The 24,681-nt window shown below is 62.8% G+C and overlaps 1 protein-coding gene across 9 annotated transcripts in view; it reads right to left on the bottom strand.

Annotated features, from left to right (window-relative positions):
- PPP1R12B (protein phosphatase 1 regulatory subunit 12B) overlaps positions 1–24,681 on the bottom strand; it is a 50,773-nt gene that overhangs the window by 21,075 nt on the left and 5,017 nt on the right. For 4 of the 9 annotated variants that reach the window (XR_014793572.1, XM_084868552.1, XM_084868550.1 and 1 more), the window contains exons 2-17: positions 21,159–21,289; positions 20,217–20,335; positions 19,025–19,184; positions 18,502–18,646; positions 17,801–17,875; positions 17,417–17,496; positions 16,735–16,871; positions 16,175–16,293; positions 15,498–15,698; positions 14,939–15,021; positions 14,052–14,177; positions 8,832–9,011; positions 1,579–1,669; positions 1,090–1,290; positions 565–733; positions 365–477 (exon numbers count right to left, since the gene is read on the bottom strand). Coding sequence is in view for 8 of the 9 variants with exons in the window: in XM_084868552.1 (XP_084724678.1) it covers positions 365–477; positions 565–733; positions 1,090–1,290; positions 1,579–1,669; positions 8,832–9,011; positions 14,052–14,177; positions 14,939–15,021; positions 15,498–15,698; positions 16,175–16,293; positions 16,735–16,871; positions 17,417–17,496; positions 17,801–17,875; positions 18,502–18,646; positions 19,025–19,184; positions 20,217–20,335; positions 21,159–21,289 (2,130 nt within the window). In the remaining variant the exon portion in view is untranslated. The other 5 variants (XM_084868554.1, XM_084868557.1, XM_084868555.1 and 2 more) reach the window with 5 other exon arrangements.

Here is a 24,681-nt window from a genome sequence, read left to right on the forward strand (position 1 = left end):
ACTGTTTTCCTTCCTCAACCTGTGTTTATGGTCCTTCCTTTCTCCTCCAAAGAGCAGGCTGGGCGGGGATGGCCTACTTCCCATGTGCCCGAGCTCCTGCGCCATCCCTGCCAGGAGCTCCGGGAGGCACGGCCCAGGGCTAGCTCCCAGGGTGCACACAGTGGTTTTCACACATCACCCGTCGTGACCGAGGACCTACTACGCGCCTGGCGCCGCTCCGGCCCTGGGCCCTCAGGAACACCCTGAGGAGTCCCACGCGAGTTCCCTGGACACTCCCTGCCACCTGCCCCTCGGGGCCCGGGGGGCCTCCGGCCTCAGCACGGGGGGCCCAGTGCGGGACAGGTGCCGCAGACCGCCCACTTACGTCCTTCGTCCAGAAGCTGATGCCGGTGCCCCGCCGCCGCTCCCGGGGCCGCCGCCGCTCGCGGACGGACAGCCCGCCAGCGCCCGGGTCGTCCGCCCCTGCCTCTTCGCTCTCTGGGGGGAGAGGAGAGAGACGGGACTCAGTGCGGCCCGAGGACGCGCTCTGGAAACCCGGAGGCTGCCTTCCGGAGCTCCACGCACCGTCTCTGTCCATGTCCTTGGTCTCGGGGCCCTCGGCGTCGGGGCCGGCCGGTCCGCTCGTCCGCAGCAGGTGGGAGCTGGTGTAGAGGGTGGGTCTCGAGGTGCTGGGGGACACGGCGGTGGTGGGCTTCTCTGGCTGAGCTGCACCCCTCAGGCGACGGGACGCGGGCTGGGGGCCGGCCACAGGGAGACGTTAGGTCCAGCCCCCCACAGGGTGTGCACCGCGGGCTTGCTGCTGAGAGGGGCTTTCTACACCAAGAGGGTCACAGTAGCAGATGCTCAGGAGGCGGCTAAAGCTAGCTGATTAGCAGGAAAGGAGGAGGTGATGGCCTGGCAGAGAGCACAGGCAGCCCTGATGCTGGAGAAAACCCCCAGCTTTGGGATGAAATAGAGGGACAAGGGCCTCAGGATGAAGCTCTGAGAGGGTCACACAGCAAAACAGCATCTGCTTTCGGAGCAGCAGCTGAGCTTAGGAGGAGACCCCACCCACTGGCCCAGCACAGGCCTGCGGCCTCACGAGCTCACCTCTTCCTCCTGACCCCGGCCCCAGGGCTGGCGGCCTTCCCCGGTGTCCGTGGCGGGGCCTGTGGACCTCTCGCGCCTCTCGGCGTGGCCCTCCAGCCCTTCGGTGCCCGGCTTCTGGCCGGGCTGGTCCTGAGCCTGCCGCTCCGCCCGAGACCGGCTGAAGGTCCTTTCTGCCTCCTGCAGGTCTGTCAGAGTCACTCCCTGGGGAGAGAGGACAGGTCAGAGAGGGGCCAGCCTGACCAGGACCCCACATCCAGCTCCAAACGGGGCCTCAGCACAGGGCCGTCTCCAGCAGCACGGCTCAGAGTCACCCCTGAGTGTGCAGAGCTGGGCAGGCCCTCTGGCTCCCCGCCCTCTCCCCGAGGACAGCCGGGCCACGCTGCTCTCATGGCCAGGGAGCAGCGCTGGGTGGGTCAGGGACCGCCTGCGCCCCAGTCCCTCGTGGGGGACGCTCGGGCCGTCGCTGGACAGGACGGAGGCCGCACCCACCTGCGTGGACCGGCGGGTCTGCCGGGCCTGCCTGGACCGCGCTTTCCGCAGAGACTCGGCCTCCTCGTCGCGGACGGGAGTCAGGTAGGACCTGCGGGGGACGGCAGTGAGGAGACGGGGTCAGCGCCTCACGGGGTTCCACCTGGAGGGGCGACGGCGGGAGCCGGCAGAGCCGTGGGAAAACGGACAACCAAGCAGCGGAGTCCTTGGGACGAGCCCGCCGCTCACACAGGCCCGCTGGCCGGTGCGGGGCTCGCCCTCCGTCCCGGGAGATGCAGTAGCTCCACCGGGACGGCCACCGGGAGCGGCGGTGGCGGGCGAGAGGAGTCTCCTCGCCTACAGCTGTGAGCGCGTCAGACTCGTCTGTCCTCCTGAACCGCCGAGCGCTCACCAGCGAGGCGTCTGAAACGGGGGCTCTGTTTCCTGATCTTAAGCCTCAACAGCTCCACACGGCTTACGGCTCCCACACGGGACGGCACAGCCCGAGAACCCACTGAAACGGCCGAACCCCGGACCCAGCTCGCCTCCCCGAACCACATGGCGGCTGACGGGGCTCCTCCAGGATGAGCCGCCCTCCCGCCCTCCACGCCCCTCGGAGGCACGGTGGCGGCGGCTGCACTTTCACGGCGGCAGGAGGCTCCCCGAGACACACCAGCTGCCTCCCCTGGACCCCATCTCCCTCTGCCCTCGACCATGACAGCCCGAGACCACACTGTACCTCCTCGCGCAGGCCTGCATTGCGGCGGAAGCTCAAAGACGTGTGTGTGTGTGTGTGGGGGGGGAATAGCCAGAGAGGCGTGTGGCTGCAGGGAAGACGCAGCCTTAGCGCCCACTCCCTGGACACCCAATGCTGGCGGCTGCCACCCAGCCAGAGTCCGGGCCGCTCAGCGGGAAGCTGCCACAGAGCAGGAGGCGCAGGAGGCGCAGGAGGCGCAGGAGGAGCAGGAGGACGGAGGGGGCAGGAAGGCAGGTCCTGGGCTCAGCAGAGCCAGTGCCGTGACAGTTCCCAAACGCTGCATGAGATGCCGGTTCATCACTGCCGATCAATACTCCCGCCTGGCGGGGAGGGATGCGGCTCGGGGAGGAGTCCTGGACGCGGTGTCACCTGCCCTTGGGTGACCCTCAGGGCTGCCTGTCCCCGGGGGCCATGGGGGCCAAACCTGCCTCCCGGGCGGCGGATGGATCAGAAAGGAATGTCGCAGAGTCAGTATTTCAGGCTGTGCAGCTACTCTGCAGCTCCTACTCGATACAGAACCGCAGGGCGGGCCCCGTGGCCACAGAGCTGCCGCAGCTGGATCACGTGGCCCTTCGGAGAAGTCTCCAGACCCAGCTCCAGGCTCAGCAGCACCCGCCACAGCCCAGAGGACACGGTTCTCACAGACCGCGGGCGTCTGGCGTGTCTGTGACCTGCCTAGAAAGTGCTGCCCCCGAATTCGTGTACAGCACGTCTGAACGTCTGCTGCAGCCAAACACTCCAGCCTCGAGGGCCACAGCCACTGCCACCAGCGGCTCGGTTTTCGTTATGTAGGTCACCGTACAGTTAGTTCAGGGGCAGCGATGGCAGACTCCGGCCCCAAATGGCCAGCGAGAGCTGATTAATTTCACCCCCACTGGCTGGACCAGCTGGATAGCCAACTGCCCAGCACTGATCACTGACCACAGCCAGGCCAGGCCAGACTCAGCTCCAGCGCTGGGTTGTGGTTGTTTTTTTTGTTTTGTTTTGTTTGTTTTTTAAAAACAAGAAAGTCCTGGAAATAACCTAAATCTCAAACAGTAAGGAGAATAGTTGAATAGAGATGGAAGATCCATTATAGACATTACAAGACAAAATGAAAGCAATAGATACACAAGTTGGGAAATACGGGTATCTTCAATATGTAAAGAACTTACAGCAATTTTAAAAAGAGTAAAAAACCGAACTGAAAAAAAAAAAAAAATCAGCAAAGCACCATCAGGAAACTCACAAAACAGGAAACCCCAAAAGCCTATAAAGTAAGAGAAAACGTTTATTTCCACCAATGGTCATGAAACGCAAACTAAGACAGGGACCACTCTGTCCTCCTTAGACTCTGTCCTGGATCAGGCCCCGCAGGAGGGGCGGGCGGGGGGGGGGGGGGCGGGGGCGGGCAGGCACTTGTGTGCTTCCTTGGACAACTTTTAACTCAGGCTGGACCTTGTGCAGCTAAAACTTTTAACTGTAAGATTATGTTAATGACAGGGCAATGACCAAACAGCATGAGATACACGAGACATACACTGTATCCTAGCGGGTGAGCCGCTGAGGCTGTGCACAGCCCTAAGGGAGGGTATACTGTATGGTGAGCCGCTGAGGCTGTGCACAGCCCTGAGGGAGAGACCGGGGTAAAGGCCGCTGTGAAGAGGGCACACGGAGGGGTAAGCAGTGCCCAGACCCGGGGGAGCTGGCGCTGAACACTCACCTCCTTCGCAATCAGGTGACAACCGACCTCTCCCCAGAGCAGCGCCAGGTCCCAGACAGCTGTCTCAGGGGCCCGGGGCAGCTGGGAGGGAGGGCCACCCATGAAACAGCTTATTCCCTGCCGTCCACGCCCCCACCCCAGGTGACTCCATTCCTGTAATTAAGACTGAGCGGTGGGCGAGCTCTAAGCCAAGGTTGCCTGGGGTGTAATTTACACACAGCCAGCTTGCCCTTTGTGGATGAGGAAACGAGGGAAGGAAAACAGTGCCCAGAAGTGGCTGCGGCCACCTGTTGGGGGAAGGGCTGTGAAGACGGGGAGGCTCGGGACCGACATGGAAGAAAAAAGCTGAAGGGACACAAACGAAGGACAGAGGAGGCTGGGGAAGAAGGGGTCACAAGGTCCGGGAGAAAGCCTGGCCACCAGGTGCTTACACCTCGCAGCTGACACAGGAAGAAGCGCCCAAGGCCGGTCCAGGAAGGGCCCCCCCAGGAGGGAGGGACCTCCGCTCTGCCCCAACACCGCACCTGTGCAGGAGCTCAAGGGCCCCAGACGCCCCTCTGCTGCCATCTGATGGACACAGCGGGCACTGCACAGGAGAGACCACTGTCCTCCACAACTTTTATTCAAGCCTGCCTTAAGAGCAGGGAGCTTCCCTGTGGATTAGTCACCCACCCAAGATCAGAGCAGCAGCAGCACCCGGGAGCCCTGGTGCAGTGGGGCAGGTGCAGGGGTCTCGTGTGCACAGGACCGTGCTCACAAAGGGGTGACAGCTCGGCGTGGCCAGAGGGGTCCCGTAACCACGCCTGGGCGTTCTCCCTGGGGCACAGCTGCAGACGGGAGACAGCATGGCCGGGGGGCTGGGACGACCCAGCAGGACCGTGAATTCTGCCTGGAAACATCCTCCTCACCCACCACCATCTCACACGCTCAGGAACGCTCACCTCCACTACCCGTACGGCAGTCCTGCGGTAAGCAGACAGCTGGCACCCAGACCCGGCGCCGGCCCCTCTCCGACAGCTCCCTGCCGCATGGGAGCCGCCTCCCTCCTCCTGCACCAGCGTCTCCGTCTCGCCCCGACTACCCAGCGACCTCCTGCCCCAAGCACCTTCCCTGACTTAGCTCACACATCATCCCGTAACATAAAGGACTGAACACAGCCGCCCGTGTCCTGCCATCGACGTGCGAGCCACACGGCCGACCCGTTTCCTCCTGCAGAGAAGCCCTGCGGCCCTGCTCCCCTTCCCTCCCCAGCCGCATCCCCCTCCCTCCCCCACACACATCTGCAACCAAACCGCTTCCCGAAGGACCACAGGAGGAACCAAGGACGGAGCAGAAACAGTACCTGGCTGTTGATGCTCCAAGTTCTCAGTTTCCCCCCGAGCACAGAGCCCCCACCGGGGCAGCAGCTCACCCAGAGCCGTCAGCGGACAGGGCCACCCTGGCTGTCCTTCCCCAGGAGGCACAGCCGGCTTCACGGGGCCGTCACAGCGACTGCCTGTGCTGCACGGACACCCGGCTGGGAGAGGGGGCTGAGCAAGGGCACAGGGCTCTGGTCCCTCCGGTGCCACCACACTCACACTCTGAAAACAGAAGCGCTTATCGGAAGGAGACTAACCGCAGACAGGGCCTGATAAGGACCCTGAGCAGCGGGGGTCAGGTGACTGCTGGCTCCCTGAGGTGCTGGGAGCGGGGACAGAGCCAGACATGGGGCCTGGCCCCCCTCTGGACCTGGGAGTCCTGTGCGGGGGCCACTTGTAAGCCCCCACGCCCGAATGCTGGCGGGGGGGGGGGGGACCTGAGTGGTGGATGCACTGTGTTGGGGAAGTGAAGGGAGTCCTGCCTCAGTGGCTGTGCTGAGCACCAGAAATCGGGGAAGAGAACAGACCTCGCCCCTCACTGTGGTGACCAGGCTGGCATCGCCCGGCCTTTCTCCTGGGCCCGGCACCAGAGTCACCACGGCTTCACCGAGATGCACTCACACGCCCGGGAGCACGCTCAGTGGCGATGCAATCGTCACACAATCATCGTAAACATGTTCTTCACCCGGAGGCACCGGCAGTCACTCCGCCGCCTGCCGAGACCGGCCCGCAGCACACGCCTCACAACGCCCTCATCACCTCGCTGACAGTTCTGTGTGGCCACGGCCGTGCCGGGAGGGCAACCCCAAGCCCCCCGGAGACGGAGACAGAGACGGAGCACCGGCCCACGCTGGGCGCGCGAGTGCGCAACCACTCCCCGCAGGAGCCGCCTGACCCTCTGCACCTCTCGGCCCCTGGTGACGAGGGAAACCGGGCAGAAAACACACCGACAGCTGCCGACCCCCACCCCGCCCCGCGCACCCTCCGCACAGGAAGGCTGGCTCCTGTCGGTGAGGCCTGGCGAGTCTCTCGGGCGAGAAAAGGCTCCTTTGCAGCAGTAACTGGAGGCTTGGAGGCCTCTCTGTGGAGCCCTTCAGGAGCTGACAACTGCCTGTCTGTAGCCTGGAGACAGAGATGAGTCAAACGCTTTTAAAAACCATGACTCAGCGTTTCACGGTGAACACGGCCAGCCTTCCCAGGAGGAGGCCGTGGCATTGCTGACGGCGTCACACCAGCGGGAGTAGGCATGCAGCTTAGAAGAGCCCACTCCGAGGTCGCTGGGTGGCGTGTGCGACTCCAGCCAGGCCTGGCCGTGTCCTACCCAGCAAAGCGGAGTCGCAAGGGGCTGTTCGGAACAAGAAAAGCCATTCACCTTCTTGTGCAGAAAAACCGGGAGCCGTTTCTATGAAGAAGGGAAAGGCACCATAAAGAGGGAGAGAGAAGACGCAGGGAGGGAGGGGGCTGGGGCGGGACAGGGCGCCTCAGAGCTGCGGCGGGAGAGGGTCAGAGGCCGGCACTCAGAGTCTAAGATTAGCCCAGGCTGTTGACGCTTTGTTGCTAAGGAAAACTTGGAGCTTTGGAAAATGAGGCCAGGCCACTGTGACAGCTGCCACCTGGCTGCTCCCCGCAGGCTCTGCCAGCCGCCGCCCGCCCTCTCCGAGGCCCCCTCGCCCGCTCAGAGGCCCCCTCTCTGAGGGCCGCTGCCCCGGGAGCCCGGGAGCCCGGGGGCCGGACAGGGTGCGTGGCAGGAGTCTCAGTGCCTGGGGAGGGAGGGCTGCTGCACACCTGGCTGCGGCCTCAGACCATGGCCCCCAACCCAAACCTTCCCCCTCAATGTGAGGAGGACAAGGTGTGGGTGCCTGGCCCCAGCTGGGACAGGGCCATCACGCCCCTCAGGGCCTCGGCACGTCCGCCGAGCGTGGCGAGGACGCAGGAGCCCACACAGGCTGCTCAGGGTGAAGGGACTTTGTAAATCCAAGACCGTGCCTTCCCGAGAGAGAACTGTGGTGCGAGCCCTGCCCCGAGCTTCTGCGGCAAAATGAAAAATGACCCAGAACCCTGCACACCTGCCTCTGGACGGCCTGTCACTCCTCGGGGCTGACGTCGCTCACAGATCACGTCACGAGAGACTCCTGTCCCTGGAGCGCGCTGTCGCACCTCCTGTGCCCCCTCCCCATCACATGGCCACACGCTACCACACTGCAGCTTGGGGGATGCAGGAGGGAGGAAGAAGAGACATGTTACCCGCATCCCTCGGAAGAGCCAGGGCTGCCGTTCCCTTGCTTGCCCTGTGGGGTCCCAGGCATCCCTGGGCCCGGCTCCGCCCACTCGGGGCCCAGCTGCAGCTCACGGATGCGCCCACGTGGACGTGCCCACCAGGCCTCGCCACAACCGCCACGCAAGCTTCCCGGACGGCACCGCCAGCTCGTTCAGAAGAAGTTAGCTGTTTTCAGAACATGTGATTTCCCCCCTTTCATGTCTGTCTGGAGGGAGAAGCTAAACAGCTTTAGTGCTGTAACAGCTGAAGCGGTCCGTCTGATTGGGCGAACTCCTCCGAGCTGACACACCCGGGTCCCGCAGCTGGGAGAGAAGCTCAGTTCCCGCCTCTCCCCTGGTCTCGCCCTGAGCACCGCCTCTCAGGCACTGCCCCCGGCCCCCGGCCCCCAGCATTCTCCAGCTCAGGGAGCCTCCCTCCCATTTCTTCTTGTGACGGCTTCAGAGCGGCCTCTATGATTAAACCCACGCACCTGGACTGGCTGTATCTCGTCGGTAAGAGTCTCTGGCTTGTTTTGCACAAATACGCCCTCACAAAACAAAACCCTCCTCTGATATGCACCTCGTTTTCCAGTCTGAATTCAGGGATAGCCGTGGCCTCAGTTTAGGTTCAGGTGGGTGTTAAACTCGAGGGGAGACTAGCTGTCCACATCGCCCCAGGTCCCTCGGCCCCAACCCCGCTCCCTCCTAACCTTCCATGTCCCGGTGTCTGTGCGACCGACCTCCAGGCAGAGACATCGCAGAACCTGGCCCGCAGCGCAGTCACCCCTGCTGCCACCGCCCCTGCTCTGGGAGCCCTCCCACCGAGTCGCTCCATTGCTCTGCGCCATGTGTGCCCTGACTGCCTTCCTGAGCCGCCAGAGGTCACTGAGGACCACCCCGAGCAGAGCAGCCGGTCCTTCTCAGATCAGCTTCTCCAGCAGAGTGGGACCCTGTCTGCCACGACCTCACAGGCAGGCAGACAGACCGACAGACAGACAGAAGGGGAGAGCTGCCTCCCTGACAGAACAGACATCTCTCTGAAATTTCAGAAACAATGCAGATCTCCACCGAAAACCTCCTGGCAATTCCAAGACCCAAACTGCAATTAAAGACCCACTTTCATAAACATGCTGAGACCAGGGGGACACGTCTTACCCCCACCCCCTCCCGGAGAACCCACCCACCCCCGCCCGGGACGCACCTCCGTCTCTCCCTGGCTTCCGCGGAGGAGTCCGTCCCAGGCGTGGACAGCAGAGAGGCACTGGTGACCCCGTTGGCAGTGCTGGGCGGGGGGCGGTTGGTGATCACACACAGAGGGGTGCTGGGTGAGCCGCCGTCTGCTTTCTCGGCTGTGGAGTCGGCCAGGGACCTGTGAGGAGTCCTGAAACCAGAGGGACGGCAGAGGACGGTCAGGCGGGGCGCCACAGCCAGAGACGGGGCGCAAGACAGGCTGCGCCGAGCAGCTTCTAGCTCGGACCCTGCCTCTGTGGGTTTTCAACTCTGAGCCCTTCGGTCTTGGGACAGTGGGAGCAATTCGGTCGGACTGCCTCTGCCGAGGAGGGATGTTTTATAAAAAATTTTTTTTGCTTGAGATTAAATTTAAAAACAAAAACCAGTTCTGGCAGCAGGCAAAGCGGAGCCCGGGCAGGGGCTTTCATGACCCTCAGACCACTTGGTCCCCACACGCAGAGATGGCCACCCCCCCGGACACAACTCTGTGACCCTCACTCGACTCCTCCAGCCCCGCGTCCCTCAGCCTGGATGGGGACATCCCCTCGGCTGTGCAGAGGCGCCTGCTCCCTCTGCCTGAGCCCCACCCCGGACGGGGACCACGCTGTGGGCTGTGCCACCTGCAGCCCAGGACGGCCACCTCCCGGCCCAGCTCAGCGGCTGCGCTCTTCCCAGTAGCCAGGTGCTGCCTGCCTGCCCACCCTGCACTGAGAGCAGAACAAGCGAGCAGGCTCCGGGTGCACAAGCCTGCGATGACAGCCACTTACACAAAACGCGATCTGTTTCTCGCAAAGAGCGAGTCCCAAAACTGCCAGTGCCGATGTCACAGCTCGTTGCTGGGGTAACAGACTCTCACAGACAGATAAAGCACGGGCATCAGGGAGCTAAGGGCTGTTCTGTTCCAGCCTCCTCCGGTCACCGGGAATGCTGATGACCAGCTACACGCTCACTTCCCGACAGTCACAGGATCAGAATAAATACAAAACAACAACCAGACTCTACGGTCTCCCACGGCCCCTCGACGCAGACAGAGCAGACAGCTCTCAGGTGGGACCGGAGACACAGGCAGCACGCGGAGGCAGGCCGGCCCTCCGACCTCGAGCCGCCTGAGGAGCTGCCATGAAGTCCGAGGTGAGGCTGTGAGCACACGGACCTTCCCGGTCAGCACCGTGCGGCTCCCTGCCTCTGAGCCGCAGAGCCGCCACGGGCCTCACCGCTTCGCACCGCGGACTGGAACGCCGGCTGCTACTCTGAGCACCCAGCCCAGAGGGAGAACCAGAAGCCTTGGGGCAACTTGGGCTAAATCTCTGCCAACACAAGCCTCTGAACGTCATCTGTACCTTCACACGCAGGGGTCACGTGACGCTCCAATGAAACCCTGTGTGCAGACCCCCGGGACGGGGCCCGGGATAAGAACTCCGCGGAAACATACGGACAAGCAGACAGGTCCCGAGACGGACAGACTGGGCGCAGGCCCCGCCTCGCTGTGACTGGGCAGACGCATGGGCTTTGGTCTCTGTCCTCCCCCTCTATGAAGCGAGACCTTTCCGAACGAGGGCTCTTCACCGACGAGCGACACCTGGGCCTGTGGGGTAGTGCCCGCCCCTCACTGACAGACACCTGTGCCTGTGGGCTAGTGCCCGCCCCTCACTGACAGACACCTGTGCCTGTGGGGTAGTGCCCGCCCCCTCACTGACAGACACCTGTGCCTGTGGGGTAGTGCCCGCCCCCTCACTGACAGACACCTGTGCCTGTGGGCTAGTGCCCGCCCCCTCACTGACAGAGCCCAGCAATGGGCCTGTTACAAGTTCCCCCACGTCCCCGCTTCTTCCTCGGCCCACTAAGCGTCTCCATGACGGCGCAGGGCTGTTCAGATCGCCGTCATAAGCCCGCCCTCCTGGCAAACGATGGCCCCACTTATTTTAGGGGAAGAAGCTGGTCGCTGACGGTGCCCGTCACGCACCAGCGGCGTGCCCCGAGCAGCAAGGCTGTCACTAATACCCGTCCTGTGTCGGCTGGGGAAACGAGACCCCAGAAGGAGTCCCTCCGCCAGACCAGAAGCACACAGCGTCCGGACCAGTGGCTGACCCCCGGCACAGCCACGCTGAGGTCCTCCGTGCTCTCAGTGGCCTGTCCGCTGCCCTCAGACGACCCAGAACCCAGGACGCCACCCCCTCTCGTTCCGACCACACACCTCCCTTCCCGCGGAGTTTCCAGCAGCTCGCTGGCCAGGATGGTGGGAGGCTGCAGGCCTTTTGCAACGAGAGCGAGCGCTGCTGGTCTGTGAGGACGCCACCTCGCAGGAAGGGAGCGGAGCGAGGAGCCCCTCCTAAGCCTGGGAGTCAGGACGTGGGGGTCGGTGTGAGATTTACCCAGCGCAGGGCCCTTAGCTGCAGCCACGCCTGGTGGGTGATGAGGTGGAAGCAGTCAGTCCGTGGGTGCCGAACCCCAGCCAAGAGCACACGGCGGCGACTGTTCAACAGGCCGCTGGCTGGCAGGTGAGTCACAGCAAGGCAGCCTCTGAGTGGCGGCCGTCACAGTTCACGCTGCGTCCGAGGGACAGGCCTCTTTGGCCCACGTCTCCCGCGCATCCAGAGTGTCCGCGGTGATGACGTGACCGAGCGGCTCCGGAAGCCTTACCTGCGGTGGGCGCAGGTGCAGTGTCCACACTGCCGGGCGCGGGGCCGGGAGAGGCAGGCGCCACCTGCTGCCCGACAGGTGAGGCCCACGGTACCGGCGAGGCAGCAGGAGATGAACTGCGATTGGCTGAAAGGAGGGACGTGTGGGGCCACTACGCCTACCAAGGGAAGCACTGAAAAACACACACATCGCGTTCCTCAGGACAGGCCGCCCCCGCGGCCCAGCACCTCCTCCCGTCACCACAGGCAGGCAGGACAGAGGCACGGCTCGGGGAGAGGAAGGACCGACCGGCCAGCGCTGGCCACTGGCAGCAAGCAGGCGCCTGCCAGTCACCCAGAAGGGAGGAACGTGGAGGACAGGCCGTGTGCAGCCAGAGAGAGAACACGGTAGGGTGAGGTCCAGAAGGGAAGTAACAGAGGAGAAATCATTTTGTTAGAAAAACCCAATTCCTAACCCACCCGAGCCCACAGGCCATGCCCCGCCCCGTCCGCCTGTTGCAGAAGTAGCTCCGAGAAGCTGAGTGAGGCCGAGAGCCTGGAGAGCTGGAGAGAAGGCAGACGAGAGAGTGGTCACCTCCAGGGCTGTGGCCAAGCCCTGCTGGTGGTTTCAACTGTGCGTCTAGAACCCGTGTGGGCGACCCAGGCAGGCTGTTCTGTGAGCGGGAGGAGAACTACCGATGGCGGCACTGGCCTAGTCACCACTGAGCCCTCCTGTCTGTGGGGCGACGGCACTCGAGGGGGCGACCCAACCACGCTATTGAGCCTGAAAGGCACTGAGCCCGAAGGCCACTGAGCCCCAAGGCCACTGAGCCCGAAAGCCACTTAGCCCCAAGGCCCCTGAGCCAAAAGGCCACTGAGCCCGAAAGCCACTGAGCCCCAAGGCCACTGAGCCCCAAGGCTACTGAGCCCGAAGGGCACTGAGCCCAAAGGCCACTGAGCCAAAAGGCCACTGAGCCCAAAGGCCACTGAGCCCGAAAGCCACTGAGCCCCAAGGCCACTGAGCCCCAAGGCTACTGAGCCCGAAGGGCACTGAGCCCCAAGGCCACTGAGCACCAAGGCCACTGAGCACCAAGGCTGCCCCATGAGAAGGGCTTTCTGCCTGAAGACGAGCGACTCGAGCTGCAGGGTGCTGAGCTCGGCACTGCCGGGCCAGCGTCTGCTCTCACCTGCTCTTCGAACAGAGAGGGGGCAAGATCCTTCCCTTTTAAAAGATCCGAAGGTTTTGTAAAACCAGAACGGGCTCTGACACCCCAAATGAGAAGCACGTCCTGGGTCTTCTCAGCACGTGCTCACGGCAGGAAGCTGCCTCCCACCCCGAGGCGCCCTTTCTCCTCCGTCACCGCTTGCCCTCCGACCGTGGTCAGACCGTGCTGTCACAGCCTGGGCCGAGGACCTGGGTCGTGAGCACCAGCCCCCCACACTGCAGCTTCACAACGGCTACGGCAGCTTCCTCTCCCAGGGCCCACACTGTTCTCTCACAACAGTCCCCTGGGACCACGCGAGCAGCAATGACGGCGGACGTGTCTGGCTAGACTGACACCTCCGCCGTGAAGACAGAGGCGGGGCCTCGGGGCGCTGGGGGCAGGGAGTCTGTGCGGTGGCAGCGCCGGGACCAGCACCGGCTGCTCCTCGCAGTGGTCTCACAGTGTGCTCATCTACCTCTCGTGTCCTGACACTGCCGAGCGGACACTCCCAACCAAGCCAAGTCTGACCCCGACATAGTGTCAGGTCCAAGCCTGCGTCTGGGTGCCCATCCATCACCTACTCCACCTGCCGGCGAGGGTCGCAGCACGCAGAGGCAGCCGAGGTGTGTGTGTGTGTAGGAGAGAGAGATTCAGAGTAAGCAAGAGCGTCAGATCCCCCCAGTCAGCAGCCAAGTCCAGAGTGAAACACGAATGGAGTAGATCTTAGAGCTCGAGGGCTCTGGCAAGGAAGGGGCTGTGCTTGCTGCCGGCACAGGGCAGAGAAACCAGGCAGAGAAGGAATAGACGAGAGGGGAGGAGCCCATGTACCTTCTCTGCACCAAGCCCGGAGTCTCACATCCCGATGGGTCTGAGGGCCATTCAGTCATAGAAAGAAAACAACAACTCAAGTCCCTCCATTCACAGGCTTCAACGTGAAATGTCGTTGCTGCAAAGCAAACCTGCCCCGCCCCCTACCCTCCACCCTGCGGGGTCCCTCCTCCCTCAAAACCACCGGAGACAGCGTGGCTGCCGTTTTACACGGCCCAGCCGGCCGGGCCCGCTCAGAGCCCTGGGCACTTCCGGGCGACTTAACAGGACCCGAGGGCAGAGTGTGAGTGCAGGCCTGTCCGTGGGAGACTTTGGAATGGGCTTACTTTATTTTATTTATTTATTTTTAGAATTGGCTTACTTTAATTCAGCCAAGACAATTAACTACTTCTAATTTCAAATTAGTCAAACGTCACTCCCACAACACCTGCAGTGACTCGTGTCCGCACTCGTGTGTGTGGTGTTGGCCTAAGTCTAAGACGTGCGGTTACGACCCACGCGCGTGGCCAGCGCCCCCGCCTCCCGCCCCGGGCCCGGTACCTCTTCAGGTAGGTGGACACGTAGGTGGAAGGGGCCGTGGTCGGCGGCGTCTCGCTGCCCTTGGCTTCGTCCCTCCGCAGCTGCCGCGTGTACGAGCCGCTCCGCACCAGGTTCACAGCCGATTCTCTGCGGCAGGAAGAAGCCAGAGCGAGTGGCGCCCACCGCCGGCTCCTGCCCGGGACCCGCCCGCGAGGAAGGGCCTGTCGCGGCTGTGGGCGGGAGCAGCAGGGTCGCCCCTCGTCTGTGCTGTGCTCCGTGCAGAGGGCAAGAGCCACGCCTGCTGCCCCTTCACAACTCAAACCTCTCCTCACGAGGACTCTGCCAGCCCGTCCCAGCAGGAGGCCGAGGAGGGGGCCGAGGAGGGGACAGAGGAGGGAGGGGCCGCAGGGAGAGAGGAAAGAGCAGGGCCGGCTGTGCCGCACTGGCATCGCCAGGGAGCCGTGCCAGAGGGCTGTGGCTCGGTGCTGACCCACGATACCTCTGGCCTTTCTACAAGAGCCAAGTCTCCGGAGCCTCCCAGGCTCCGCAGCCGAGCCGCCCGGGGCTTCAGGCACAGGAAGGACTCCTGATGGGACGGAGCTTCCAGGTCAGCGGGTGGGTGTGGGGGCCGAGTCTGCGTCTCTGACAGGTGCCGGGGTGCCCGGGAGGACCACGCTGAGAGGTTCCAGGACAGGGTCCCCCGAGACCCAGAGGCGCCTCCCTGTCACTGAGGACGACGGAGACTTCCTGCTCACACACTGGGCGCTGATCCACGTGTGACAGCGATCCTGCTGTGCTGCCCCGGGCGGCCGGGTGAGGGAGGGCGCCTGGGAAGGCAGAGCCCCGGCCGCCGCGGTGCCTGCAGAGCCGCCCGAGGAGCCTGGCAGGTGGGGCCCAGCCTCCGTTACCTGTTCTCCTTCTCCTCGGCGTCGCTCGTGCTGCTGAGCCTCCGGGCCGCCAGGGAGCTGAGGTAGCTTCTGCTCTCCCTCTCCTGCAAAGCAAGACGGTGACACGCAGGCCGACGCGGCACGGACGCAGGAATGACCCTCGGGATGAACTGGCCCTCTCAGCACCCCAACCCATCCCAGCGCGGGCCCAGTGCAGCCGGGCGTGTTCCAGGCTTAGCTCTCACAGGCTTATCCAAGGCCTCTCCGTGTAAAACCCACGTCAGGGGAGGATTCTGCTGGGGAAGCCGGGACGATGGGACAGGGGAGAGCTGCACGCACCACATGCAGCAGCTGAGACAAAAGGACTGTCCATCCGACACCAGCCCGAGCGGAGGGCCGGGCTCCGAGGGCCGGGCCAGGGGCTGGACCACCCGTGAGAGGGAGCCTGCTCATGGCCGTTGCCCACGAGCGGCCTGCGGAGCCGGCCGACCACACGGAGGAGGAAGCGGATGCTGAGCCGTTCCTCCTGGGAGCCTGAGCCGCTGCCACGGGAGCCAGCTGCCCAGGCGGGCGGGCGTACCTTGTCTCTGTTGTCCAGCAGAGCGGAGATGCGAGGGCTGGACGCCGAGCGGGAGAGGGCGGAGCCCCGGTCCCTCGCAGCCTCCCGGGTGTCGGCCACGGCACTCAGCGTGTTGTGGCTGCCCGTCTTCCTCAGTCCCAGGCGCCAAGAGGAAGGAGACTCGTCTTTGGGCTCCTCCAGCTTGTTAAAGAGGCTGGCGAGCTACCGGGGAAGCAACGGGAAGAAAGGCTGCTTGCCTCTGCACCTGGAGTCCAGGAGGCCCACAGGCTCTGGGCCCCGGCCCTGCCCTCGCCTCCCGACACCACACTCCCCCGAGGCTGCCTTGGTCCCTGAGCCAGAAAGAGCCTCAGGCTCTCAGCACCCTACCCCGTCGGGGCTGCTCTGACAAACCAGACTCGCTCCTGTCTCCGGAGCTCGGACACCCGAGATAAGGGGGCATTGTTGAGCCAGAACGGCGCCCTCACCAGGAACCGAATCTGCTGGCACCCTGACCTTGGGCTTCCTGCCTCCAGAACTGAGAGATAAATCACCGCTGTTTAAAGGCGCCCAATCTGCCTATTTTGTCAGAGCAGCCATGTATCTTTATTGTCTTTGCAACAATGTACACTTAAGCCTTTCTCCGTGTATGTTACTGCAGCCAGGGGAAACATAATATCCACATTAACCCCGATCCTCACCCTCCTGGCTGAGGAGACAGAGGTGGTGTTCTGAGCCGGGGCTGGTGTCTGCTCCAGGATGTGGCCCTTGCTTTCCGAGCTGGAATGGTTGACAACGGCCTCTGGCTTCCGATCTGTGGCTTAAGACACGAAGCACAAGTGCACGTGTGACAATCTCATCTTCATGCACGTGCTTCCCTGCTACAGAACACATTCACCTGTTACCTGGACTAGAGCTATGCATGCTTGGCCTCAAACTGGTAAAATCTCTAGCAGCTGCTGCCTCTGCCCAGCTCCCCTTCATCCACGGGTCTCCCCACGGGACAGTCACAGGAGGTGCCAACCAGGTGAGCCCCCGAGAGCCAGTGTCGGAGAGGGGGCCCCTCACACAGGACTTCTTTGGGCACCTGGTCCCGTGACGGCAGGACGGCCCCTCTAACTCAGCTCACCGCCTTCAGCACAGCGTTCTCACCAGCAAAGGGACACCTCGGCCCCTCCCCACCCTGTCTGAGGCTCCAGCTCCCCGTAGGACGGTCACGCTCGCACTGGGACACAGGGCCCAGCAGGAGCATCTGCATTACCTGCCTCCTTCTCAGTCTCGGACTCGGACGCTTCATCTTCGCCCTCCTCCTCCGAGCTGGAGCTGCTGGACTCCTTGTTTTCCTCCTCCGTGTCCTGGGACTTGGGCGTCTCCTCCCCATAGAGCATCTTCTCTTTGCTGAATCACAGAGACAGTCTGAGTGTCATATGTGAGCACACTCACAGGGATTGGGAGAGCGAGGAGGAGCGGGGTCACAGCAGCAGGAAGGCGTTCGGACCCTCCTCTGCTCGCGCCCCGCGTCCTGGCCTGTTGGACACTGGGAAGTTTACTGGTTGGCGGTGGAGGGTGACTTAGCTCTAGCCGTTCACACAGAGAAAAGAGGCCATGGGCCTGGGTCCTGCCGGGCAGGTAAACAGAAACCATTTAACAAGCTGCTCAGTGCTTAGGACACCGGGCGGCCTGCTGGCTCTGGGGAGGTGGTCCCTGAGCTCACGGAACCGCCCACCGGAGTGGTGGTTGGGACCTGGACCCCTGAGCTGGGGACCAAGAAATGCTGTCCAATGTGGACTCATTCCCCCACCCTCAGCATCTCCCCACGGATCAACACCCCTCGCTGCCCTCAAAGGTTCCCCGTGTACAAAAGTCACTGGGCACGATCAAAGTCTCCTCATTGTGCAAACCCTCACACTGGTGTGTCCCTCCCATGGGCTCCAACAGCTTACTTCTTAAGGAGTCCACCCTGCAATCTGCTGTTCAGGTCCGACTCAATGAGCTTATTCCGCGTCTCCTTTTCACTTCGAAGCTGCAAAGCGAGAAAAGCCCTGTCATCCTGAAGACCAGACCAACACCCCAAAGGGAAGGAGGGAACTGAATAAACCACGTTTGTTCTCCAGAACACAAGGCTAACCACTAGTCCGTCCGACCCTCTCAGCATCCCCCCGGCCCTCTCAGCATCCCCCGGACCCTGTCAGCATCCCCCCGGCCCTCTCAGCACCCCCGGACCTTCTCAGCATCCCCCGGACCCTCTCAGTATCCCCTGGACCCTCTCAGCATCCCCCGGACCCTCTCAGCATCCCCCGGACCCTCTCAGCACCCTGGGGACTCACCACGCTCTGCTGCTTCTGGAGCATCTCCAGGTGCTCCACGAGGCCCTCGTCGGCCACATCGAACGGCGTCTGGCCCTGGCAGAGAGAGGGTACCGTGACCAGGAGGAAACACGGGCGTGATCCCGAGACTCCGCCAGAGCCATCTCTGCATCCAGCACCAGCGGCTTCCCTCACGCACGGCTCTACGTTACGACCAGGCGTGTGTCATCACAGAGAAACAGCAAGCCCTGTGGAGAGAGCTCACACTCTGTAAACGGAGCGAGGAGAGCCCGCCTCATCCGGACACTTCCTGCCTCTCCCTGGACTGCTCCTGGGCGGTCTGATTGCGCGACAAGCTCCAGGGGGGCTCTCTAAAGCCTCAGGGGGCCTGGCCTGGCCCTGACGCCACAACCCCTCCAGGCAACACCAGCACAGCAAGGACCAAACCCCACCAGAGAACAGACCGGATCGGAGGCGGGGAGGCAGCAGGCGCCCACTCTCTAAGGGCCGTGCCTCCGGATGGCCAGGAAATCCCTGACGTTCTGCAGACTTAGGAAAGCGAGCAGCATTGCTTCAACCAGACTCCTGCTTGCTTGTTTCAGTGGAAGCAGAAGGCGGCCGCTGGAGCTTCAGGCTCAGCAAACCCCCGGGCTGATGATGGCCACGGAGACGCGCCTCCACGCCCCTGGCCAGACTCCGGCGCGGTCTCCCGGCCGACTCACCAGCTTGTTCCTGACGTCCATGTTGCAGAGGGCCTCGGCCAGGATGGAGCAGGCCTCCTTCACGCCCCAGTGCGCGGCGGCGTGGAGGGGCGTCCAGCCGTCGTGGTCCTGCACGTCTAGGTCGTAGCCAGCCTGAATCAGCAGTCTGAGAGAAACCACACGACCTGTGCACCCCACTTCCGTCCAGACGGACGGCCATCGGCTGCAGCTGGACACGCACACTCCGGATTGTATCACAGACCAGAGAAACTGTGTCCAGCAGACCAAACAGCCTCAAATCTGTCCCGCGTGACGTGTGACAGAGGAGCGGCCCAGAGGGCCGCTCTCGGCCAGGCTCTGGTCTCACAGGCCAAGAGAAGCAAGGGGACGGCGGGGCTGGGTGCCCACGGTGAACATCAGCAAACGTAATGACTGCAGGTCAGGGGGCCACACAGAGAAACCCCCGCCTGGGAACGCTCATCCTCCACGGCCCAGGCCTGTCCCTCCCGTCCCCACCTCCCGCCCGGGGCCGCTGGGGCCGTACCTGAGCACCTCGGAGTAGCCCTTGGCGGCTGCCACGTGCAGGGCGGTGGCCCCCGAGCGGGCCTGCAGGGTGTCCTTGATCTCCCCGCTGTTGAGCCACTGCCTCGCGTCCTGCAGCATCTGCTGCTCCTCCTCCTTCCGCGCCTGCTCCAGGTCCACCCCTGTGGGAGCCACACGGACGCCGGCGTTACCACGGCCGCTCCCCCTCAGGCTCAAACACGGCCTCAGCATCCCACAGGCCAGGGGTCTTCAAACTGCGGCCCGCGGGCCACATGCGGCCCCCAGGGGAGTCTGATCCGGCCCGCCAGGTTTTTTGGGCAGGGAGCGCAGCCGAGGTGTGACAGTAGGGATTAGTAGTTCATATAGTCCGGCCCTCCAGCTCTCCGAGGGACCGTGATCTGGCCCCCACTTTAAAAAGTTTGAGGACCCCTGCCACAGGCAATGGGTAAGCCACAGGCGGCACCCACAAGCCACCTCCGTCTACAGAGCGATGGCAAGCGTGAGGCGGCAGCAGCTTTGTCAGGGGGACAGGGTCAGGAACACGGTGTGGTGGCGGGCCCGTGGGGGACACACCCAAGCGGTCTTCGGCCCACGCACACCAAGACCAGAGGGGCTGCTGTGTCTGTTAGGGTCTGTGCAGAACATCCCTGTCAGAGTCCTCTGCACGGACAGCATTTCCGTTCCCCAGCATCCTCTGGGGTAAAATAACAGACACCTCCCCCTGGAACAGTCGAGGGAACAGACACTGAAAGGCCACAGGGCACATCAGAGCCGCCACCAGGCTCCGAGAGCCAGTCCGGGCGGAGACTCAGCGTCGCCTCCTCAGTGCACGGACACAGCTACACAGGAGGCAGTGAGAGCTCACGCCACGGCCCTGGGACCCGGTCCCCCATGTTCTCTCAGGGCCGGCATGACACACGCTCGGCTGTGGGCAGTCTGCACACAAGTGGAGGGCCAGCGCTGGCCGCTCCTGGGGTCACGCCAGGAAAGGCGTGTGCTCCGCCAGGGAAGGAGCACAGACCCCGTGGCGGCCGTGTAACAGGAAGAGGGAGAGGCACCACGAGCCACGTCCACAAAGCCAGTGCATCCTGGCCAACTTCCGACGCCCGCGCTGAGCTGAGGTGGACGCGGTCACTGGACGAGCTCTGTGCACGCAGGTGGCCCGTCCCTGGGTGCTGTGTCAGCCTGGTTACCTTGCTTCTTCACTTGCTCCAGAAGAAGGTCCTTCATGGCCGCCTCCTCCGCCAGGTCAGAGGGCACCTCCCCTTCGCTGTTGACGATGCTCACGCTGGCGCCGTGGCTGAGGAAGTACCTGTGCAGACGAGACCAGCGCTAACGCCATCTGTCACTCATGCTTTTACCCTCATGGCGAGACTCGATGCGGAGCGAGGTCTGTGTAAGAAACTGGGCTCGCATGCGCCGATCGATTCCCTTAGGGTCACAGCGGCAGCGAGGGGCCAAGGTGATGGCTCCTGTCACGTGACTTCAGGCCGAGTTCATCTTTCACAAGATCAGGTGCTCTTGGGCTAGGGAGAATCCCCACGATGCTCAGAGCTCTACACCGCTCACGAGCATTTAAAGGGGAAGAACACCATCTGTGTTAGACATCACCCTCCAGCACGTCAGGAAACGTGACTGTCATATGCAAGGCACTGGCTCCTAAGGCTTCTGCTGCCCTCACCATCGGAAGGCCCTCCCAGCTCCCTCAGTCCCGCCCTCTGCCTACACTTCCCCTCCCTCTGGGCTGAGAGAAACATCGACCAGAGAGAGAGACATCAGCTGGCTGCCTCATGCCCCAGGGACAGGGATTGAACCTACCACTGAGGCACGTGCCCTAGACCAGGAATTGAACCCCAGACCCTTCAGTCCATAGGCCGGCGCTCTAACCCTTGAGCCACACCAGCCAGGGCCCAAATCATTTTTTAGAAAATGAAAACCTCTTTAGTTTCACACGTAAACCTGAATGAGAGTAAGCATCAACCTCTGAAGTAATACTTAGTTTACCCCCGAGAATCCTCATAGTTACCGGGAGGCTCCACACATTCCTGGAGAAAACAGCCCCCTGCCCTCCTCGCTCGCCGCCGACAGGCCTGTATGACCGGCGGAGAAGCGCCAGCTCCGCGGGGAGCACTCACTCGGCGATGTTCAGGTAGCCGCAGGACGCCGCGGCGTGCAGGGGCGTCCAGCCCTCGTTGTCCTGCTGGTTCACGTCGGCTCTGTTCTCCACCAGGAACTTCACCATGTCGAAGTTCTCGTCGATGCAGGCCTGCGAAGAGAAGCATCGTTCACGCGGCCGGCGCTGGCTCCCGTTAGGCCCTTGGCCACGCCGCCGTCACCTTCAAGGACAGAGGAGGATCTGGAAAAGGGGCTTCCAGAGGCGCTGGCGGCACCGTTCTCTTCTCCTGCTGCCTTCGGAAGGAGCTGGATGAAGCCATGGAGGAGAGCGGGACAGCCCTGAAAACCCCAAGCAGTGTGCCAACCCCCCAAGACACAGCATGGGGACACCCGGCCTCGCCCGGAACACCGTGTCCAGGGCCATGGCCCCGCACCTGCCCCCGCAGAGCTGCACTGACCACCAGGTGGACGGGTCTCTCCGCTCCCCGCCAGCAGAGGCAGCTACTCGAGGGTCTGATGCCCCTCCGGGCATCAACAGGACATTATTCTGTACGTTAATTAACCCATTCCCTCTGCTGTGCTCATGTCCACTTCCTGCTGCGGTGAAGACACAGACCGTTACCAAAGGAACAGCTTGTTCTGCGGTAAGAAAGGAAGCACAGCTGCATGGCTGTGGAGCGCATCGATGTCCGGACACTGTCAGGTAGCAGGGCGAGGCTTGCGCAGTGAGCAGGCCGCATTTCCTTGGCAATGACCAGCCATCTCCAAGGAGAACACTGGAGTTCAGCAAACACGGGGGCAGAGCGCCATGGCTGCCACTGTGCCGACGTGCTCCGTGCCAAAGCACCGTGGTGCCGGCTGCCGGGGCCAGAGTTCACCCTGGGACTGCGGAGCAGGCCCCCGACACCGCGCTCCTCGGCTCCCAAAATAGCCACACTGTCACCGCCTCCGCTCCCCGGCTCCCGGCGCTGACCTTGCTGCCAGGGCTCTGATCCACTGCGACTCCCTTCGCCACAGAGCCCCGCTCCGGGCGCCAGGCAGGCGACACACTGCGTGCGTGCGTGTGTGCGTGTGCGTGCCTGCGTGCATGCATGCGTGTGTGCGTGCGTGCGTGTGAGATACAGTGCTGGGGGATACCATGCTGGGTGGCGATGATGCTCAGAATGAACCCCCATTCCACACCTTCCACTCCTCTGTCCTACATCCTCCTAACCCTTATGTAACTCAGAAATAACAACATACATAACTTCAGCAATTTAAAATTTGTATAATCCCCCAACTTACACAATTTAACTTTATGCTGAAAATCCTAATGCTTAGAGATAACAGTAAAGACCATGGTTTATTTCATTAGCAGCCACACACCAAACCCCGGAAGGCTCAGTTTCCCAGTCGCGCTGGGTGTATATTCCCTGGCAGTTCAGCACCGAAAACAGCACTGGGCACCAAGGTTTGATGAATCAGAGATGGGTTTTGAAGGCACAGGAGGCACATTTTCTGCACATTCGGCTGATCCTCAGTCACCCAGGATCGCCCAGATTTTCCTGCAGGCTGCAGGCAGACCCGCCCGGACCTGCAGCACACGGAGGTGGCTGGCCAGGGGGTGCTGCACACGGCTGCCCCCCACCTGCACACAGCTGCCCCGGACACGCCCATGCATCAACCTTCTCTGCCAGAGTGCGCTGGATGAGGCCCAAACAGGTCCATGTCCCAACCCCCGAGCCTGTGCGGGGACCGAGGTGGAAAGGGGTCTTTGCAGATATAAGAAGCATCCTGAGATGGCCACATCCTAGATTATCTAAGTGGGCCCTGCATCCAATGACGAGTGTCTTCTAAGAGACAGGCGGGGGTGGAGGGGCTGACACAGCATAAGAGGCAGCGGCGGCAATGTGCCCACAGAGGCCGACAGGCCCCAGAGCGGAAGAGGCGGAGAACACCGCCTCCCGGGCTCCAGAGGAGAGCCCGTCAGGAGCTCGATGTCAGACGCAGGCTCCAGGGCTCCAGCCAGCACATGGCTGCGGTTGTAAGCCACCACGTGGGGGTTCGCAGGAGCCACGGACACTGAGCCCCTGGCACTGGGAGAAGTCGCCTCGCCTTGCTCCTGCAGAAATGAAACCCGCAGCAGGGTTCACGCTTCTTTGCCAACTAACAAGCGGTCAGAATTAATTATCCCCTCCCTCCTCAGGGGCCGCCGGGAGGCACGGCCTCGCAGGCCTGCCCTCCCTCCGGACGGCCCACAGTTCTTCCAACAGTTTCACAGTTCCAGCCTCCACACTCGCCTCTGTCCTCACATCATTCTGAGGAATAACGAACTCGGCCTGGTAACGGTGGTAAAGCCCCAGCATGCATTTCTCTTGGGTCCAAGAGGGCCCACAGCTGAGTGACCAGCACCTGTCGCACTGAGAGGGCCCTGGCAGCAGCGACCCCTTACGCAGTCTGCACTGTGAGAGAGGTACCTAAGTGACAGAATGACGCCATCAGAAGAGGCTTCTTGCTAAAACTGTGCTACAACGAAGCTGTGAGAAGCAGGGAGAGTGTGGTGGCTGCGGCAGTAGCGTTAGGACTTCTCCTTTTACAGGCGGAGAGAGAGGCCGAGGAGCTAACTGGCTCCTGCGGGGACACGGATCCAGAGCTCACCACTCTGCGCGTGCTTTCCACTGCCAACTCGGAGGCACCTAGCGCGCGCTGAGGCCAGGCGCAGGCTGCCACCTGGCTCATGGGACATTTCTGGTTCCTGATACTCTCTTCCTAAAAATAATTTCGCTTCAGCATCCATAGGGGCCACTGACATTAGCCCAGCTCACCAATGACCTCCCGGGAGGAATGTCCCAATTGGCTGCTCGGAGCTGGCCACTGGGACAGACTAACTGCAGAGCACAAACCCCGACAGCGAGCGCTCTGGCTGCCCTTTGCTGATCGGCGTGAGCCTGGACGGGGCCTTCCGTGCAGCCTGGTTCCCTGTCTGAGCCACAGGCCCCAAGGTCCACTCTGCTGCCAAACTGGCTCTCGGGGCAAACTGCTGTCCCGTGGAGAGGGCGGTCCTACTCAGACATGGTGGGACATACATGACACTTGACCACGGCTTCCCGTGGCCCCGGAATGGAAGGATGAGGCGACGGGCTGGCCGCAGTGAAGGCCCGTGTCCCCTTATCCTGAGGCTTCGCATCGGGACTGCGACTCGGAATGACAGCTGCAGGGAACATGAGCCCGGCTGCTGGCGGGAGCCGTGACAGGGACACCGCTCAGGAAGTGGCACCAGGCTGGGGTGAGGTCCAGAGGCCAGGTGCTGGCGTGGAGCCATGGCAGAGGTGAGGGCGGGAGGCCCGAGTGGGAGGGACGGGGGCTCATCAGAATGCCCGAGAGGGGTAAGAGCTTCGGACCCTGGTGGACCAGGACATGCTCTGCCCACAGGGACAGCACCATCTGAGCTCATTCCTCTCCGGCCTCAGTGACCCCCACCCAGGAACCACCACTGAGCAGCGAGTGGCTGTGCTGCCTGCGCCCTTCCCAAGTTAGACATCCTGAGGGAGCCTGGGGTCCGCG

This window comes from Pipistrellus hanaki (genome assembly GCF_964339955.1).
Source record: "Pipistrellus hanaki genome assembly, chromosome: 20".
Lineage (NCBI taxonomy): Eukaryota > Metazoa > Chordata > Mammalia > Chiroptera > Vespertilionidae > Pipistrellus > Pipistrellus hanaki.